The sequence below is a fragment of the Periophthalmus magnuspinnatus genome, chromosome 17, assembly GCF_009829125.3.
Source record: "Periophthalmus magnuspinnatus isolate fPerMag1 chromosome 17, fPerMag1.2.pri, whole genome shotgun sequence".
Classification (NCBI taxonomy): Eukaryota; Metazoa; Chordata; class Actinopteri; order Gobiiformes; family Gobiidae; genus Periophthalmus; species Periophthalmus magnuspinnatus.
The window spans coordinates 26,946,631-26,966,457 of record NC_047142.1 but is presented as its reverse complement, the minus strand read 5'-3'; the positions used below and the strand labels follow the sequence as shown (position 1 = coordinate 26,966,457).

The 19,827-nt window shown below is 38.5% G+C and overlaps 1 protein-coding gene across 2 annotated transcripts; it reads right to left on the bottom strand.

Annotated features, from left to right (window-relative positions):
* Positions 1 to 19,687, bottom strand: mapre2 (microtubule-associated protein, RP/EB family, member 2). 2 transcript variants are annotated; one of them, XM_033982635.2, is made up of 7 exons: positions 19,605 to 19,687; positions 9,264 to 9,391; positions 5,725 to 5,870; positions 4,827 to 5,043; positions 4,596 to 4,750; positions 3,235 to 3,393; positions 1 to 1,212 (listed from the first exon to the last, which is right to left on the bottom strand). In XM_033982635.2, exons 2-7 carry the CDS (start codon positions 9,382 to 9,384, stop codon positions 1,117 to 1,119), a joined length of 894 nt encoding a protein of 297 aa, XP_033838526.1. In that variant the 5' UTR covers positions 9,385 to 9,391; positions 19,605 to 19,687; the 3' UTR covers positions 1 to 1,116. The 2 variants fall into 2 exon arrangements, with proteins under 2 accessions (XP_033838526.1, XP_033838525.1); XM_033982634.2 differs by lacking the exon at positions 19,605 to 19,687 and adding an exon at positions 11,701 to 11,971.
* Between the last annotated feature and the right edge of the window lie 140 nt (positions 19,688 to 19,827).

The window sequence follows — 19,827 nt, the reverse complement described above, 5'->3', positions numbered from 1 at the left end:
AGAACTCATACATTTTATTACAGCCAAACCATCCAAATCTCAACATCTCTCAACCAGCAGCTAAAACAAAAGCTCACTTAACATAGTTTTTTATTAAATATGTAAAAAGCAGGTCAAGTTATTCACAAATAAAATGCAAACATGCAACACATTTTTGGGGAATGCATGAGTGGGACATAAAAAACATAGACCATTCATCACATATAGACAGTACATGTTTACATTCCTTATCATTTACACATGTATGACTTAAGCATTATAAGCATCGCCCAGTTCAATATTAGTAAATGCAATGTTAAGAATGGGTTTACTATGTAGTCACTGGAGAAAAACGTAGCAGTGGATTCAATGTACAATTCCATATAACCGTTTGCTTAAAAAATAAACAGATGAGATTAGCTTTAACGACTTTGAACGCTGCTTTTGTAAGAAAAACAAACCATATGTATATTTACCATACGAATATACAGTTTCCACTCTGCAGGGCATTAGTAACAGTAAAGCACAAACATGACTGGAACCTCCGTAAATCGTGAATAAAGATATTAATCATACACAGATGCTAGTTTACTACGTTTTTTCCTATTTTTGAATGACTGCGTTGTCTTCCTTCATGAACTTGTCTTGCTGAGTGAAGTCGCACTATTCCTAAGGCTTAACAATAAATACAGATATAATGGACAGACTGTTCAGAAATGGAATCTACCATCAGTGCAATAAATGGAGGGAACTTAAATAAAAGCCGCTATGAGCTTTGTGTATTGCATCATTGCATTGACTATTTACGGTGGCTTTGAAATAAAACATAAAAATACGAAGTTAGCGCATGGGTAAAAAGCTACCCATTTAAAACTTCAGCATTACAACTAGGATTTGATTTCATCCACACAATTCCTTGGAAAATTGCGATGATCTGAGCTTGTTTGCTGCCGGTTGGGGTTCAGTTGGCGCAACAGCATTCACCAAAAGTCACAAAACACGTTGAGTTGAGGGTACAAAATGATGATGATTGCTTCGTGTGCTCAGTCTTTGAGATTCAAACAAAACCCTGTGGAAATAAAAATCCTGGTACAGTTCTCACAGACTGGAAAGGTGGTGTGATTGTGTGGGTGAGAGTCAGTATTCGTCTTGTTCTTCCTGCTGATCATCTGGGAGCTCGTGTGCATGGAGGTCCTCATCGGGGCCGTCTCCCTCCGCCAGCTCTGCTCCTTCCTAAAAATAAAAAAAAGTTAGAGATCCAGAGGCAAATTAAACACAAAGACTGTTTTCTGACTTGAACCAAAACCCATTCACATGATTTTGCCACTTAAAAAGTTGTTGGAGTTAGGCCTGTCACGATAATACATTTTGTAACAATAGACAATAAAATTGCAACTAATTTACGCCACTGACACAAAAACCCGAGAGCAGATTAAAACCACAAAAACTATTCTAAATCTATGATATTGTTAAAAAATCACAAGCTGCAATAAATAAACAGCAGAATGAAACACTTTAGTTTAGTTTACATCTGGAATGAGACAGAAGTTGTCGATTCAAACTTTTACAGCTTAAATCTGATCATATAGCCAAAATATAACCACCAATTTTCCAGCAGTGCAAAGAAACAGTCCACACGATAAATACTGATTCCAAAGAAATATTGTTCCAACTTTCATATACAGAATGAGAAGTTTATATGAAAAGAGGAGCTAACCTCACTGAAGCAAACACACCTGTTTGTTGACTAGGTCTATTGAACAAAACTAACAGAAACTGTGAGCTGAGTCATATTTTGCATCATCATTCAGACCCTTAATGGCTGCTTTCACACCTATTAGCATAATGGCTACTGTTTTCCTTGTTTAGATTTAGGTCTGAGGATGGAGTTGCAAACAGGAGATAAATGTTGTTTAAATCCAGGCTTCAAACAGTTGTTTATCTGTGCATATGACTGAAAGGTTTTATTCTGTAGGTTTTTTTTAATGTCAATTTTATGATGATTATTTATGTTTTAATTTGTTGTGTTGTGATTTTAATGTCTTTCTTTTTCTGTAAAGCAGATGGATTGTCTTTGCTAACAAAAAATGCCTCTTTAACTCCTCTCAAATGTGATGTTTTATTGCAGATCATACTGGGAGAATATTCAAGAACAGGCCACCACAGGTATTTTCATTCAGACACAGTCACCTCCATTACTGTTTGTACCTCTGATTAAATCTATAGCAACACAAGTTAGGGCTAGATATTAGTTTGAGTTTTTCAGACCTTTGGACCCAGGAACCATTGTCCAGTTTAACAGTTTGTGACAGCAACACTGACCTGGCCTTTTCCAGTCTCACTCTAAAAACTACAGATCGATTAATGTGGGTGTTTTCATGGTCATGAAAATGTCGTTCAGAATCCAGAGCAACCCACGGCCAATAAGCTCTGCAATATTTTGGCCAGATGATGTCATTTAAATTTACAACAAACCAAATATCGGCCTGTGCATGAAATTTTAGGATGATATTAATTAATTAAACAAAGAGAGAAATGTGAGAAAATGTTAATGCCTGCCTGAGAAAAGTGTATGAAGTGTGTGGTGAGGGGTTTTACAGCTGCAAAACATATATAATAATTGTAAAAATAAAGCTGACTACTTCGCAGACTACTTCACCTATTGTGGGTTATTTTTAGAACATAAACCCCGCCATAAACGAGGGACCACTGTATGGTAAAAAAAAAAAAAGTGCAAATATCGGTCCAATATATTGGTCCATCTCTACTAAAAACATTCTGTTAACCACAAGTATAGTTAGTTTAATATAGCACATTAGAATACATAAGAAGGTAAAATATAATTTATGGATAATACTTCAAATGTGCAAATGTGCGATTCTTGTTCATCTAAAATGTAGTGTTTTTTTTTTTTTTTTTTTATAAATTATGAAACATTAAAATAACACTGCATAACTTTTTGTAGGTGGTACATCACCACCTACAAGATTCCATGGAAATAGAATGTTAAAACAATACATTCTCAGAGAAGTCTTGCGCCACAGTATGGAATATTAAACCCAAAGAAACGACATTTCCATGGAGACAAGCAAAACCAGGCCATCCTCCAGAACAAGTAAGAGTCAGGTTTGTGGAGGTGCAAGCCAGCTCACATTCAGGACCCATGGTATGTCAGTGAAGTAAAAAGTTCCCAAATGATTTTAGTTCATGTTTTCAGATCACCATGGATACTAACATCAACCACTGTGGACTCACCTGGTCGTCTGCAGCGTACAGGACCTCCATTAGCTGTTCCACAAACGGGGCGTTTTCTTCTGCCTGTTCTTGGCATAGCTGCTCCACCGCTCGCAGTCGACCAAAGTAGTAATCCCGCTCCTTTTCCACTCCCTCTAACGCCATCTTTAACGTGCTCACCTGTGACAAAGGACGAGCAGTTTACACGATGAGAATGATACAAAGGTAAAGCACCAGGGAAATGAGATAAGATGATAGATCCAAAAGTCTTTACATGAGGCTTTGTTTATGTGAGTACATTTTAAATACAAAGAGCATACTTCAGATTCTGGCTGATTGGCTGAGTTTCAAAGAACAAGTTAAGACCTTCACTTAATCAAATCAGCAGAAAGAGTAAACAAAAAGACTGCAGCTGTTTATGAAGTCAAAATACAGCTGACAAATGTTTCTGTTAAATCAACCCCATTGTGCTTGTGTCTCTATGGTTCTCATCTCTGACCCCTGTGGATCATTATGTTATAATTTACACAAAATGATGATTTAAGTAATAAACAATAACATTTTAAGAGCATTAAGCAATTATTAAAATGAAATGCTTTGAAACTTAATAAAATGCAAGAATTTGATCATTAATGCTGGTAAAGTCTCCAAATACTTGAGAGGCTTCTACAACACAGAACGATTAATGTTAAGTGAGTAATACCCTCACTGCAACTGATCACCATCGAAACTTTAGTTGATCTCAATAAGGCGAGGGCGTTTCAGTGGACAGGTCTACAGCGGGTCGTGTGTCAGTGCGAGCCTGTGGTGCTGAAGTCACCGCTTTCTTTTAACGCTCTGAGTCAGGACCAGGATGTTTCCTCAGGTGTGTCAGGTGTTTTGGTACAAATGAAAAAAAAAAAGTGCTGTTCGCTAGTGTGACGTGCAGCTATCCAAAAGGGACACCAACAGCATGTGGCACTTTGTTGTGATGATGTTTACGCCGACGTCAGCTCCCATTGGACACCTCAGTTTTCTCATTTCTTTTAATTTTCTTATTAAGTGGTTTTAGATGAATATTGTGATTTATGTATAAATTATAACATAATGATCCACAGGGGTCAGAGATGAGAACCACAGAGACACAAGCACAATAGGGTGGATTTAAGATGTTGTACAAATTCATTCCAAACTTTAAGTGTGGAATTCTCCGGAATTATTGGTCCCTATCAACATGAAATAAAGCTGTAGTGATCCTGACCCTCTGCTGTTTATGCTTGAAGCCTGTTTTCAATAAGATGGAAAAAGATTGCATCAAAAATCAACACTGATCATATTGCCTAACCCAAAGTAGTCCTAGTATTCAATTTATACATTTTAAAGAAAAGTACTCCTAATCGTACCTGATCTGTGAGGTGTATGACCTGTGCTTCCAGTTCCTTCTCTCCTTTTGCAGTTGGAAACGCCGCTGCCGCTGCCGTCGGGGTCCTTTTGGCCGAGGAGGGTCTGGACGTCGGGGTTGAAGATTTGGGGGTTGTTGAACTCATCCTTGACGCTCCTGAAACAAAACAGTGGTGTTGTCTTAAATCCTTTTCAAAGTTTGACCTTCTGCTGATGCTGAAGAGCCTCTGTACCTGCAGTGGGGGAGCTCGCTGCATGATGGGACTTTTTTGGCAGGTTGAAGATCTGCTCTCCCGGGTCTGGGGGCGGGATTGCGTCTTGTCCCTGCCTCGCCTCTTTGGGGTCGTACTCTTTTCCGTCATAATTAGCATCAAAGAATTTTTTAAACCACTGGATAAAATCAAGATTGTCCTGGAATCGTCCCTTTACCAGTTTCTCCACAGGAATAATCTAAAACAAAAAATTGTTTGAATATCGAACATTTTGCAGCAGGGATGAGACAAGATCTTGCATCACAAGATCTCACGAGACAACACTGCCACAAAAATTATCTTGCAAATTTTATTTTCCCCATTTGGATTGGTCAAAAAAGGGTTAAGAGCGGGAGAGTCGCATCTTTTGAGAAGCCATAGTTCCAAAAGTCCTGCTAAATTGACAACACCACCAGTCAGATGTTTGTGGACGCATCTTCTCCACCTCACCGCTTAGACATTTAAAAATAAACATTCATGCAGTAACTGGAGGTGCCATCATAATGACTCCAACTAGTGCCTTAAGCTTAAAAAAAACCAAATGAAAAAATAAATAAATAAAATAATTGGAACATCACAAACTTTATGGACTAATTTGGTTGCCTTGAATATTTTTTTGTATCCTGTTATTTTTTTTAACTATGGAACGAATAATATTTATGTCTGAAATAAAGCATAAACAAAAATATTACGTAATCACAAGTTCTGAAGCCAACTTTGGGAACAAAATGGCTCTATTTACTTTATTAGAAATAACGTCAAAATCTTGTTGTGTCTCGTTTTCGTGGACCCAGTCTCATGTCTCGTCTTGTGGGAATTGCGTCTCGTCTTGTCCCACCCCTATTTTACAGTGAATACGAAGTGCGTTTGCAAACCTCACCTTGTCCACGTTCATCTTCTTAAAAGACTGTTGCAATACTTTGAAGTTGTGAATGTATTCGTGTTCAAATTTAGCTTGAAACTTGACCTTTTTAAGACCGATGCACCCAGGGAAGAGCATGTCCATGAACTGACAATAGGCAGCTCCTAAAAAGCAAGAAATAACACAATTAACATCGTGATGAAAATACAAAACCAGCACAAGATTTATGAGTGATTCTACACTGCCTGGCCAAAAAAAAAAGTTGCCACCAAAAAAAAGGTCACACACTCTAATATTGTTCCACCTTTATCTTTGATTACGTCACACATTCGCTGTGGCATTGTTTCGATTTCGCATCTGCAATGTCACAACATTTATTTCCATCCAGTGTTGCATCAATTTTTCACCAAGATGTTGCATTGATGATGGTTGAGTCTGACGCTGCACAAAGCCTTCTTCAGCACATCCCAAAGATTCTCAATAAGGTTAAGGTCTGGACTCTGTAGTGGACGATCCATGTGTGAAAATGATGTCTCATGCTCCTGAATCACTCTGTCACAATTTGAGCCCGATGAATCCTGGGCATTGTCATCTTGGAATCTGCACGTGCCATCAGGGAAGAAAAAAATCCATTGATGGAATAACTTGGTCATTCAGTATATTCAGGTGTCAGCTGACCTCATTCTTTGAGCACAGACTGTTGCTGAACCTAGACCTGACTCGTAACTATAGGCTCGTACCTATTTGCTTAGTTAAATCCAGGTGGTGACTTTTTTTTTTGGCCAGGCAGTGTAATTAAACATCCTATATTACACAAAATGGTGAGTAAAAGAACGAACGAGTAAAAGGTGACTGGAAACAACTAGAACATGGTTAAAAACTTTGAAAAGTCCATTTTGCAGAATAGGTTTGATTTAAAAGCATACATTTCCGCCGCACCCACTTCTGCCTCTAAATGCTACTGAACGCATTTTAAGGGGAGAATTTCAGAATAGTTTAGCCTGTAAAATCTGACATAAAACAGGCCGATGGTGCGGTGTTGACTTGTTGGTCACATGAACGATTCTCTGGAGGCTTTAAAACGTCTCTGTCCATATACAACACATTTACTCTCAGGATCAGCCCCATGCAAAATAATACAACCCCTATGACGATGGCAGTGCCCATAGAAGCTTCCAGAATAAAGTGAACTGAAGAACTCTGCATCAGCCCCTTACAAAAAGATCATCTGCTCCACAATGTGAAGCTTCAGTGAGATGGAACAGCCAAAAATGGTAACAAAGTACAAGTAGTAAAAGAACTGCACTTAAGTAGAATGTTTAGTTATCTGTTCTTTACTTAAGTACATTTTATAGTGTGTACTTTTTAGTTTTACTTCAGTACATCTGAGAGCAGTATCTGTACTTTCTACTCTACATTTTTTAACTGGACTGAAAAGTAAAAGTTCTTTTCATATGATTTGAGTTGTTATTTTTACCATGTTTTACCAAGTCTTCAAGCTTTGAGCAAAGCAAAAATAAATACACAAAATTCAGAAGACACTGATTTGTATTGTTTCTGTGATCAAAATCTGTATTATTTTAACCAATATCTCTACATTTTTACACTTTAACAAATGAACACCACTTGTCTGAAATACTTTTACTTTTTACTCTTAAAGTACATCTTTAAATGGTTACGTAAATACTTTGAGTAACTTTTTACCTCTGTATGTTCTTTTACTTAAGTAACAAAATTGAGTACTTCATCCACTGCTGATAACAACAAAGTCATTTAAAAGTTCAAAGGTCCTGTATCACACAAAACTTACTCTTGTAGCTTTAAGTCATGTTCTAATGCTGTTCCCTCCTCAAACAGACCTGGAGTTGTGTTTTGTTTCATTCACACATGTTTGAGTAACACTTTATTATTAGTCTGTCTACATCTCCAAAGCTCAAAATGCTCTGTTCCACCTTGTGATGTCATGAAGTGGTAGTTTTCAAGTTAACAGCTCATTTTACTTTTCGTTCAGTAGAGATTGGCAATTCCAGGTATGAAATGATCCAAATGATTCTAGTGAAGGTGTGTGGAGTTTAAAAACACAGTGGAGCAATTCCTGTATTACCACATGATGACATCACAAGGTGGAACAGAGTGTTTTCAGTTTGAGAGAAGAACTCAAGCCTAAGTATGCAGGTTTGTTTGTGTGTTAAACATGTGTGAATGAAACAAAACACAACTCCAGGTCTGTTTGTGTGAAGGAAACAATAATATGGGCCCTATAAAAAAATAACTGAAATGTAACAGAAGCAATATTTATAAGTCTATTTTAATCAGCATGTGAACCAAAATAGTCTCAAACAAAAGGATCGTTTGCAGAAGATAACACAGGAACACACAAATTGAGCTGGAAACAGCCGGTTGTCTTGTTTAAGTAGGGAGGAGTTGAAATTGGATTACACGGTCAGGGCAGGAGAACGCAGCTTCAACTTTATTTTTAGACAACTGGCAAGGAGGTGTGCACGGTCCCAGGTTGTTTAGACTGCCATACCCCAGATACTATAACGTTACCTCATTTATATAAAAAATACAAATCTCTGGGGACTGGAAACGTTACACATACACGAAATAGGCCTGATAACATTAATTACACTTATATCAAACTTCAAAATTGATGTTATACAATAAATGATAACTTTTAAAAAAATGTATGCCACTGACACATAATGTTGAAGATTTTAAACAAAACATGATTCTAAATGTCTTAAAGACATGAACTGCAGTAAATAAACAGCTGAATGAAACTCTGAGTATTTTCTATGTTTGTATCTAAAATTTGTTATTTATTCAACTCTCTGTAGCTCAAATTTTATCGTAGAAAAGAAAAATAACAAAACGGTTTCCACTAGCGCAAAGAAACAGACCCCACATTGACTACTGATCCCAAAAATTATTATTTCATCTGACCAGCAATGGAAGAAGAACTCAGTTCTGTTACTTAAGTAAAAGTACAGATACCAGAGCAAAAAAAGTATCTCATGAAAAAATATACTTAAAAAAAGTATTAGACATGTACCATATAGTTTTACTTTTTACTATAAGAGTAAAAAGTAAAAGTATTTCGAGCAGATTTTGAGATATAATGAAGCTTCAAATGTGGTGATTTTGATAAAGATTTGAGCTGAATTTTGTTCAACAGAAACGACGGAATCAATCATTTTTTTTCTCTCGGTTTTTATATCTTTGTTTTGCTCAAAATAAACAAAACTAAACTAACTAAATGTTCAAAATAAACCCTCAGCCTCTTCAGCAGGTCTCACAAAATAATAAAAAATACTTTTATTTTTCAGTCCAGTTCAAAAATGTAGTGGAGTAGAAAGTACAGATACTGCTCTCAAATGTACTGAAGTAAAACCAAAAACTAAAAAGCATCCACTGTAAAAATGTACTTAAGAAACATACAAATACCTAAAATGTATACTCAAGTATAGTACTTCACTACTTTTACTTCATTACGAACATATATTCCACCATTGAATGATAACTCTACGCAGTACAGTACAGGGTTTGGGACTCACCTGAGGACAGCTGCTCCACTTTTGTGTAGTTTAAACAGAGCAAGTCGTTGACCCAGGCGATGATGTCATGCCTGCTCATAGTCTCCTGGGTTATTGAGGTAGAGTAAACGTTGACCGCCATCCCCCAGCTGTAACAGACACAGAAACATGGAGTTTAAACAGTCAGAATCATCTTATACATGAAGGTTTTGGCATTTTGGACAGGTCTTCTCTGTACACGACTATTATAGCTGCTACTTGTGAACGTTTGCTTATAAATGTGTTCTTTCTAACCGAAATATCGGGATATCGTCCAAAGTCTCACAATAATATCATTGGCTTTCACAACTTCTTTGCTTAAAGGTCCTATGTTATGCAAAACTGACTCTTGGGAGCTTTAAGTCATATTATAATGTTATGGAGCACTTTTGTATTACCACTTGATGACAAGTGTTTTCTGGAAAGAACGCAGTCTAAATATGCAGGGTTTGTGTGATAAACATGTGAGAATGAAACAGAAAACAACTCCAGGAAACAATATTAGAAGAGAGATCAGAGAATAGTGTAATATGGGCCTTTAAAGTCAGTGTTTTTGTTTAGCAGACAGTGAACAACATAGACCATGATCCTTTGCTCCATTTCAATGCAGACTACATGAAGAAATAACTGTCATTAAACACTTTTATATGTGAATTATTTGGATAATGACAGAACCAAATGCTTGAGAGGCATTTTAAAGGGAAAAAGTAGCAGATTAACTGTTTGGTTGGGCTTTTGGATATGGTCACATCCCACCTTTGAACACCAAGGTCACCATAATAATAATAATAATAATAATAATAATAATAATAACAACAACAATAATAATAATAATGCACTGTGCTGAAATGGGAACATTTTCATAAGACCAAATTCAAAAGCATGTCCCAAATGGTTCTTGTGATAAAAAATCTTAATAATAATCATGTTGCTAACTCATCATTGCAGTGGACACAGATCCTTTGACTGAACGTTAGGCGACAGCAGTAGAGCATCATGTTTCCTCCTGCAGTCTCATCATGACGTCGTATTTTATTTATTAAGGAACAACAGTGGCATTAGATACACAAACTTGTCTCTCCAAAATAATTTTGTTTATAACAGCTGTTCAGGACCCAACAACTCAGAGGCTAAAAGTCAGCGGTACACCTCTATACAGTGGTGGAACATAACGAAGTAAAAGTAGTAAAGTGCTATACTTAAGTACAAATTTTAGGTATACTTTTTACTTTTACTTCAGTACATTTGAGAGCAGCATCTGTACTTTCTACTCTACTATATTTTTGAACAGGACTGAAAATTAAACATTTTGTTATTACTGTTAGAGACCTGCTGAAAAGACTGCAGGTTTATTTTTAACACGTTCAGAATTGGAGCAAACTAAATAATAAATAAAAAATAAAAACAGATAGAAAAAAACGATTGATTCAGTTGTTTCTGTTGAACAAAATTCAGCTCAAATCTTTATCAAAATCACCACATTTGAAGTTTTATAAGACTCAAAATCTGTGAGAAATACTTTACTTTTTACTCTTTAAGTACATTTATAAGCGGGTACTTTAATATTTTTACTTAAGCAGATTTTTTCATGTGATATTTTTACTTTTACTTGAGTATTTTCAGCTCCAGTGTCTGTGCTTTTACTTAAGTAACAAAATGGGGTACTTGTACCACCACAGCCTCTGGACACAGCCTAACTAACCTCCCAGTGATGCTAAAAGCTAAAGCCAGTCCATTTTCCTCCTCTTCACACTGGGACATGCTGCAGGAGCCTGTGTGCATGACTCTGAGATGGGAGGAAGGAAACTGGGCCATCCTCCACTCCCATGTCAACAAAGCGGATGTGTGCGCAGCACCGTTAGCAGCTTTGTTAGCCCGGAGACAAGCCGCACACTGGGGGCGCAGGCTCCGGGGGCTGGAGCCACAGAGCCAACCCCCGGGACGGCTCCACAGTGACCGCCGTGCCTCCTGTGTGCTGTTCTGTGTGGTATTTTAAGGCTCCGGTCAAAAACGGAACAAGCTAGAAGCGAAGGGGACTGACCCAGGGCGCAGCTGAATCTAAAAATCCCCCAAATGGACAAACTGGAGCCGTGTCCTCTCCCGAAACGGCGCTAATTCAGTGCGCAATATTTGGAGCAGAATATTGCAGAAGAGCCACAGCAGCGTGTTATGTGGCTGGTGTTCACAGGCCGACTGGTGGAGAGCCTGTGTCCACCAGCTCCACTCGAGAGAGACGAGCCGTGAGCCGTGAGCCGTGAGGGACGCAGCCTACATGACAGAGACATCGCAGCTGGGTGCAAACTGCGCCGACATAAACGGCCAATAACAGCCCGGGCAGTGTCTGGTTGAGTGCGACAATAATGCTCGTGTTCTTATTTAATGAGAGCACATCAAATGAATCCGCTGTGCGCGTTTTTACCTGTAGGTGCGCTCTCCTCGCACTGTATTTTTCCTGTATGGAATGATGTTGGTGCCGTTGTCCTGCACGATGTCGTTGTTATTTTCTCCATTTGGGGAAAGGGCTTGGGTGGGACCGGGCATTTGGGTCGCTGTGATGTTGAACAGACGCTCTGTTCTGTCTCTGGACAAGAAACAAAAGCAAAAGCCGCGATGCGAAGGCAAAGAACGTGCCGCACCTCAGCGCTTCCTCGCCCGGAGTCTAGCGCTTATTCTCCACAAATCTCCAGTCTAATGACGTTGCCGTGCCCGGGACCACGTGACTGATGGGGCTGGCCGCTTGTTCCTGACGGTGGGCGTTTTAGGAGCGAGGACAGCGCGTTGCATTAATCAGTGGGGTTTTTAAAAAGCTAAACGATGTCCCAGTCAGTGCAGGACGCGTTTGGAGAGGATTGTGAACCCAGAACAGTTTGGAGAGGAGTGTGAACCCAGAACAGTTTGGAGAGGAGTGACCCAGAACAGTTTGGAGAGGAGTGTGAACCCAGAACAGCAGCAGCAAAAGCAGCGGACCCAGACTTTGGTTCATATGTGCAGCCGCATACGCAAGAACAAGACAGTTATGAGCTGACTCTTAAAATCTGTTTGATCATCAACACTGGCACTGGGACTTCATTAAAGCAGTGTGCAAACTCCATGAACATGAACCACACACAAATCACACACTAAATACACATGACCTACACATGAATCACGCATGAATCACACATGAACTACACATGAACTACACATGAATCACACATGAACTACACATGAATCACACATAAACTACACATGAACCACACACTAAATACGCATGAACTACACATGACCTACACATGAATCACAAATGAACCACACAAGAATCACACATGAACTACACATGATCTACATATGAATCACACATAAACTACACATGAACCACACACTAAATACACATGAACTACACATGACCTACACATGAATCACACATGAACCACACAAGAATCACACATGAACTACACATGACCTACACATGAATCACACATGAACCACACAAGAATCACACATGAACTACACATGACCTACACATGAATCACACATGAACAACATATGAACTACACATGAACCACCCACAAATCACACATGAACTACACATGAACTGCACATGAATTACACATGAACTACACATGAACCACACACAAATCACACATGAACTACACATGACCTACACATGAATTACACATGAACTACATCTGAATCAAACATGAACTACACATGAACCACACACAAATCACACACTAAATATGCATGAACTACACATGACCTACACATGAATCACACAAGAATCACACATGAACTACACATGATCTACACAAGAATCACCCATGAACAACATATGAACTACACATGAATCACACATGAACTACACATGAACTGCACATGAACTACACATGAATCATACATGAACTACACATAAACTACACATGAACTACACATGAACTGCACATAAACTACACATGAAGTACACATGAACTGCACATAAACTACACATGAACTGCACATAAACTACACATGAACTGCACATAAACTACACATGAACTACACATGAACTGCACATAAACTACACATGAACTGCACATAAACTACACATGAACTGCACATAAACTACACATGACCTACACATGAATCACACATGAACAACATATGAACTACACATGAACTACACATGAACCACCCACATATAACACATGAACTACACATGAACTGCACATGAATTACACATGAACTACACATGAACCACACACAAATCACACATGAACTACACATGACCTACACATGAATTACACATGAACTACATATGAATCAAACATGAACTACACATGAACCACACAAGAATCACACATGAACTACACATGATCTACACAAGAATCACCCATGAACAACATATGAACTACACATGAACTGCACATAAACTACACATGAATTACACATGAACTGCACATGAACTGCAAATAAACTACACATGAACTGCACATAAACTATACATGAACTACACATGAACTGCACATAAACTACACATGAACTACACATAAACTACACATGAACTACACATGAACTACACATAAACTACACATGGACTGCACATAAACTACACATGAACTGCACATGAACTGCACATGAACTGCACATAAACTACACATGAACTGCACATGAACTACACATGAACTGCACATAAACTACACATGAACTGCACATAAACTACACATGAACTACACATGAATCACACATGAACTACACATGAACTGCACATAAACTACACATGAAGTGCTCATAAACTATACATGAACTACACATGAACTGCACATAAAATACGCATGAACTGAACATAAACTACACATGAATTACACATGAACCGCACATGAACTGCAAATAAACTACACATGAACTGCACATAAACTATACATGAACTACACATGAACTGCACATAAACTACACATGAACTACACATAAACTACATATTAACTGCACATGAACTACACATGAATCACACATGAACTACACATGAACTACGCATAAATTACACATCAATTACAAATGACACAGGAATTACACACGAATCATATAGAAATCACGCATGAATTAGGCATGACTACAAATGAATTACATATTAATTACACTTTTCCTATATGAATTACACATTTATTTCAGTCCTATTGCTCAACCTTTGCCTTCATTATTGTAAACTCCACATGACTATGATTGTTTGACCCTAACCACATTTAAATAGAAATTATTCATTGGCACATCCATTTGTGTTTCTTAGTTTGGGGTTCTTGGTGTTTGAGAGGTCAGTTTTCACTTTGTGTAATAAGACCCAGTTCTGCACCGGCTTACAGATGCTTCAGTGCATTTTAAATTAGCCTCGTAGCTCCTACCTTGAAGCTAACATGGCACTTTTCAAATATGCATTAAAGGCAGGGACCGATCCATGTCGATACTTTGCTGACCCTCGATATCAAACGATACCAGGGCAGAGACTTAAAATCGAATTAATGTCCTTTAAACGCAAAGTTCTCTAAATGTCTTTTGTAAATATAGAACAGCTTTGAAAAAATCTGTGAGTTTAATATTATGAGACGTTTGTGACCAACATTAGCCAGTAAATCATCTTATTACTCCAGTTTATAAACCAAAATGGGATATTGACTGAATCGTTATCTTGGAAGCCGATATCTGGTCCACCAAAATGTTCAATATTCGCGCCGATGTTTGATACCAGTATTATATCGTGCATCTTTAGCATAGCCTGTATATATAAATGAACATAGCTAACCGGCTAGCCACCGTGTTAAAACAGGAAGTGATCATAGGCATGCTTGCGGCTCGATCAACTCTGGCTCCAATTCACTTTCTATTGAAAAGCTGTGTCCCCTCTCTGTATAACTGCTGCTGTCAGACTCGTCATTTTGGTCTTAAATGTTCGTAATAACCCGCTCTACTTGATCCGGGGGGTTTTATTTCACTATTGTGTCTGTAAATCAAGATAAGAACAATAATAACAAACAAATTAGGCACCTCCTTTCCCTGGGGTCTCTCCTGCTAGCGTTAGCAACAGGTTTGATTCACAGTGTTGCTAAATGCTCGCTCTCTGCTAAACCAGTGGTGCGGGCAGGAATTGGCTCTTTTGTTGCTATGATACTCGTGGTCGGAATTCCAAATATGGAAGTCTGCTCCAAATTGTCCACTATAACTGCTAACCTTGATGAGCTTCATTTGACTGGAGCCAAACGCTGTGGGTGACTTCACACTCACTTAGTCCACTTCTTTACACAGTCTATGGTCCCGATGCACCATACCAAAATAAATGGTGTAATTGGAATCTAAAATAAAACTTTACTGACATGTGCTGGGTGTTTGTTGATATTAAAACAGGGGGAGCAGCTCATGCATGTGTTTTAGGATGGTTAGCTGCAATCAAGTGTGTCCACATCAGTGACGTTTAGGCCTGTTACTATAATCACTATATAAACTTATCGTTCTATATATGAAATCTGAAACAATATATTTTGGGATCAATTTTTTTTTACTATATGATCAGATTTAAGATGTAAAAGTTTGGATTCATAACTTGTATACCTCATTGCAGATGCAAACTAACGACTGAAGTGTTTGATTCTGCCATTTATTTATATGTATATCTATTTATATATCAAACTTCAAAATGTGTTTTGTCGTGACAGGCCTAGATTAGTTCATTTGTGCTGTTCTATTTTCACTGTAAAAACCTGCACATAATGGCTTTTTATTATGTGTCTGGACTGTGGGAAACATGGTGATACTCTATTGTATTTCACTGCTAGCGTTAATGATGAACTGTTAATCTTAGTGTCATTTTATTTTTAATGTGTATTCACCTGCCCTGGGACTGCATGTGTCCAAGGACCGCTCCTGTCCCGAGGCCACGCCGGTCCAGAGACTGCAGATGTAAAGCAGCAGTAGATAAATCTGGTATAAATCATCTTTTCCTTTATAAGATGACTGAACTTGCAGATGGTCCTGACAGATACAGACATACAGGCTTTGTGAATGCAGCTGTGCAGTAACTGTTATGTTTCTACATAATGGAGTGATTCATTTTAAACTGATGATGTGGAGATAGACACACACAGGAGGGGAAACTAACTGCCATTTCACATCCATATTTACAGTCTCCATTGGACACTTGTCAGATCTGTTTCATGTAGCACTGTGTAGACTGGAGAATCCTTTTTCTCACTGCGTTACTATAAGTACGAGTCAGATCATTTCAATCTACATAACTCAAGTTTTGTTTATTATAAGAACCACATATGTGAATAAAAAGCCTCTTTGTACACTTCAATTGACAATATAAAAATATTATAGCATATAATGAGGAGAGTACACACAGTCAAGTCTCAATAAATGTCATAAAGCACAAAATAATCTTTCATTCAAATTAAATTAGTCGCTGGACAGAAGAATGAGGCAGTGCTGCCCCCATCTGGACAACTTGATTTTAACTCCCATTCAGTCAAGAGCTTTCTAAAATGTTTTAAAATTATATTCTAACTAAAATAATCATAATCTTGTGTTCATCTTTATGTCTTTTTACAACAGAGACTCACAGTTGTGTTAAAATGTTGTGTTTTAACTAGTGCACCATCTCCAAACACTGCCCGGGGCTAAAGTGGCACAGGGCTAAAGTGGCACAGGGCATGCCATGGAGGATTCCAAGATGTTTCTTTGGTCTTTTTTTTTCCAGAGGAGGCGTGAGTCTCTGTGGATTGTGACAGTCTTTCGGATCATGACAGTCTTTTGGGGTAGAATCTTTAGGTCGGCCTGTCATAATATATGGAAGCTGGAACAATATATTTTGAATTATCATCGTGTGTCCCATTTCATAGTAAAAATGTAATGGAATTTGAACTGTACAAGGTTGAATAAGTGACTTCTAGAGCTCATTATGATTTTATTTTTGCGATTATCATTTTATTATTGTTATCATTGAAAAATATTAACTATATTTTTGGGGTCAACATTTATCGTGTACATTTTCTTTGCAATACTGGGAATGTTTGGTTATTTTTTGTCTTTATGATCAGATTTAAGCCGTAAGAGTTTGAATAAATAACTTGTCTGGCTCATTACAGACTCAAACTAATATCAGCAGTGTTTCATTCTGCTGTTTATTTATTGCACCTCATGATTTTTAACAATACTGTAGATTTAGAATAGTGTTTGTGGTTTAAATCTGCTCTTGGGTTTTTCTGTCAGTGGCGTACATGAGTTTAAATATTATCGTTTATCGTCTATACTTAAATGGAACTTCAGAATGTGTTTTCGTGACAGGCCTGTCTGCTATGCATTTTGATTCTGTGGCTAAGGCTGTGATAATAAATAAACCAGGTCAAAGGCTTTTCTTTTACACGGATTCCTGTAAAGAGTGTAACTAAGAAGTATGTGAAAAGGCTCTGGACTCACACAGTCCCAGAATGCAACATTCCTGCTGCACTGAGACTAAGGACTCACAATAGAGACTATATGGGCAGAGTATAGGAGCAGACTATAGGGACGGACTATAGGGGCAAGCTATACGAGCAGACTATACGGGCAGACTATACGGGCAGACTATACGGGCAGACTATACGGGCAGACTATACGGGCAGACTATAGGGGCAGACTATAGGGTACGGTATGTGTGTATGGATTAACCAGCTCCATCATATGAGTGGGGTTGCTTAAGGAGATTTGGTCATCTCAAAAAAAGTGACAAAAGAAATGAGAAGCCATTTTGTTTTACTGTTTTTGTGCTTTTTGAAACAGAGGGTGACTCCAGACTGTTCTGCTCTTCAGAGGGCTATAGGGTAAATGAGCTCAGATATGCATCTCCCCCAAAGTTGGTTTCAAACTAATAAAAAGAACTCACTAAAAATCGTGAACTAACCTGTTGCCCTGGTTGTATAAAGCCTAAACTTCTTGCACATCTGAAATCATGCACATTATGTACTTAAAGGTCCTGTATTACACAAAAATGACTCTTGTGAGCTTTAAACCATGTTATACTGTTGTTACACCCTTAAAAACAGACCTGGAGTTGTGTTTTTTTTCATTCACACATGTTTGAGTAATACTTTATTATTGGTCACTATATCTCAAAGCTCAAAATGCTCTGTTCCACCTTGTGATGTCATGAAGTGGTAGTTTTCAAGTTAACAGTTCCTTTTACCTTTAGTTCAGTAGAGATTGGCAGTTCTAGGGCTCAAATCATCCAAATGGTTCTAGTGAAGATGTATAAAGTTCCTGCACTTCCTGTAGCACCACATGACATCATTAGGTGGAACAGATTGTTTTCAGTTTGAGAGAAGAACTCATCCTAAATATGCAGGGTTTGTGTGTTAAACGTGTGAATGAAACAAAACGCAACTCCACGTCTGTTTGTGATGAGGAAACAACATTAGGAGAGGTCAGAAAATAGTGTAATATGGGCCTTTAATTGAAAAACTGAAGATGGGGGATTGGAAATAGCTGCAGGTGGCCCACTGACAAGTCTGCTCTAGCCTTGCATTTCTGTGAGGTTAATACGACACAGTATGTTCTGCTATGTGCCCAGGTTTATCCAGTATGCTAAATAAAACAAGCCCATAGCAGAATAAGAAGCATTTTATAGTCAGACTTAGATGGTAAAATGGTCAAGGGTCACATTTTTATACAGGCTTCTCCAAGTCACTCAAAGCTCTTTACACCAAGGAACCACTCACCCATTCACACACACATTCATACAGCAGTGTACACAGACACTTAAGGGTTAACTGTCTTGCCCAAGGACACAACAACAGTATTCAGTATTATGTGGGAGCTGGATCAGAGGAGGAACACTCTAGATAAGAATCAAAAAGCTCAAACAGATTGGGTCATTTGGGGTCAATATCTGGTCATATGCAAAACTAATAGTATTTTGTGATCTATTGAGTCCCAGTGTTGTCAGATTACAAACAGTGGCTCTAAAAAGAATGTGTTTGTGGTCGCTGCTGCTGTGGACCAGATGTGTGACTATAATCTAATCTCCTGAGTGGCCTAAAGAGCTAACTCAGCCCGCTCCTGCTGCAAGGAACGTAAACCAGGCGACGAGTCCTGCACGAGAACGAACGAACGAGACTTGAAGGCGGAAAGAGCACATCTCGTTCAGGCTAAAGCAGGCGGGTTCGGTTCAAGCTCAGACTTTGTGAAAACGGTGAGAGCGGTGAGTGGCGACATATGTCCTGACCCAACATCAACAGCGTGAAACCTGCGGCCGCGCAAAATAAACGCAAAGCTTTTGAGTTTGAACAGCGCAAGAACACATCTGCATTTGGCTGAAGCTTGTTTCATGAAGGTTGTGTCACTCACCCGTTAAGTGTCCCTTTTGCAGCTTTACAAGATGTCAAAAGAAAAGCTTTTCCGGCTGAGTCACCCCACCCTCAAACGCCCCTTTGAACGACACACAGAATGCCGCGCGCTGATTGGTCGGAGCCGCGTGGCTCTGGCTGCTGATTGGCTATGTGGTGACAGTTGTTCTACCGGTGACCAATCACGTGTTTGTGCGTCGGTCATTCACACACTGGTCCGCACT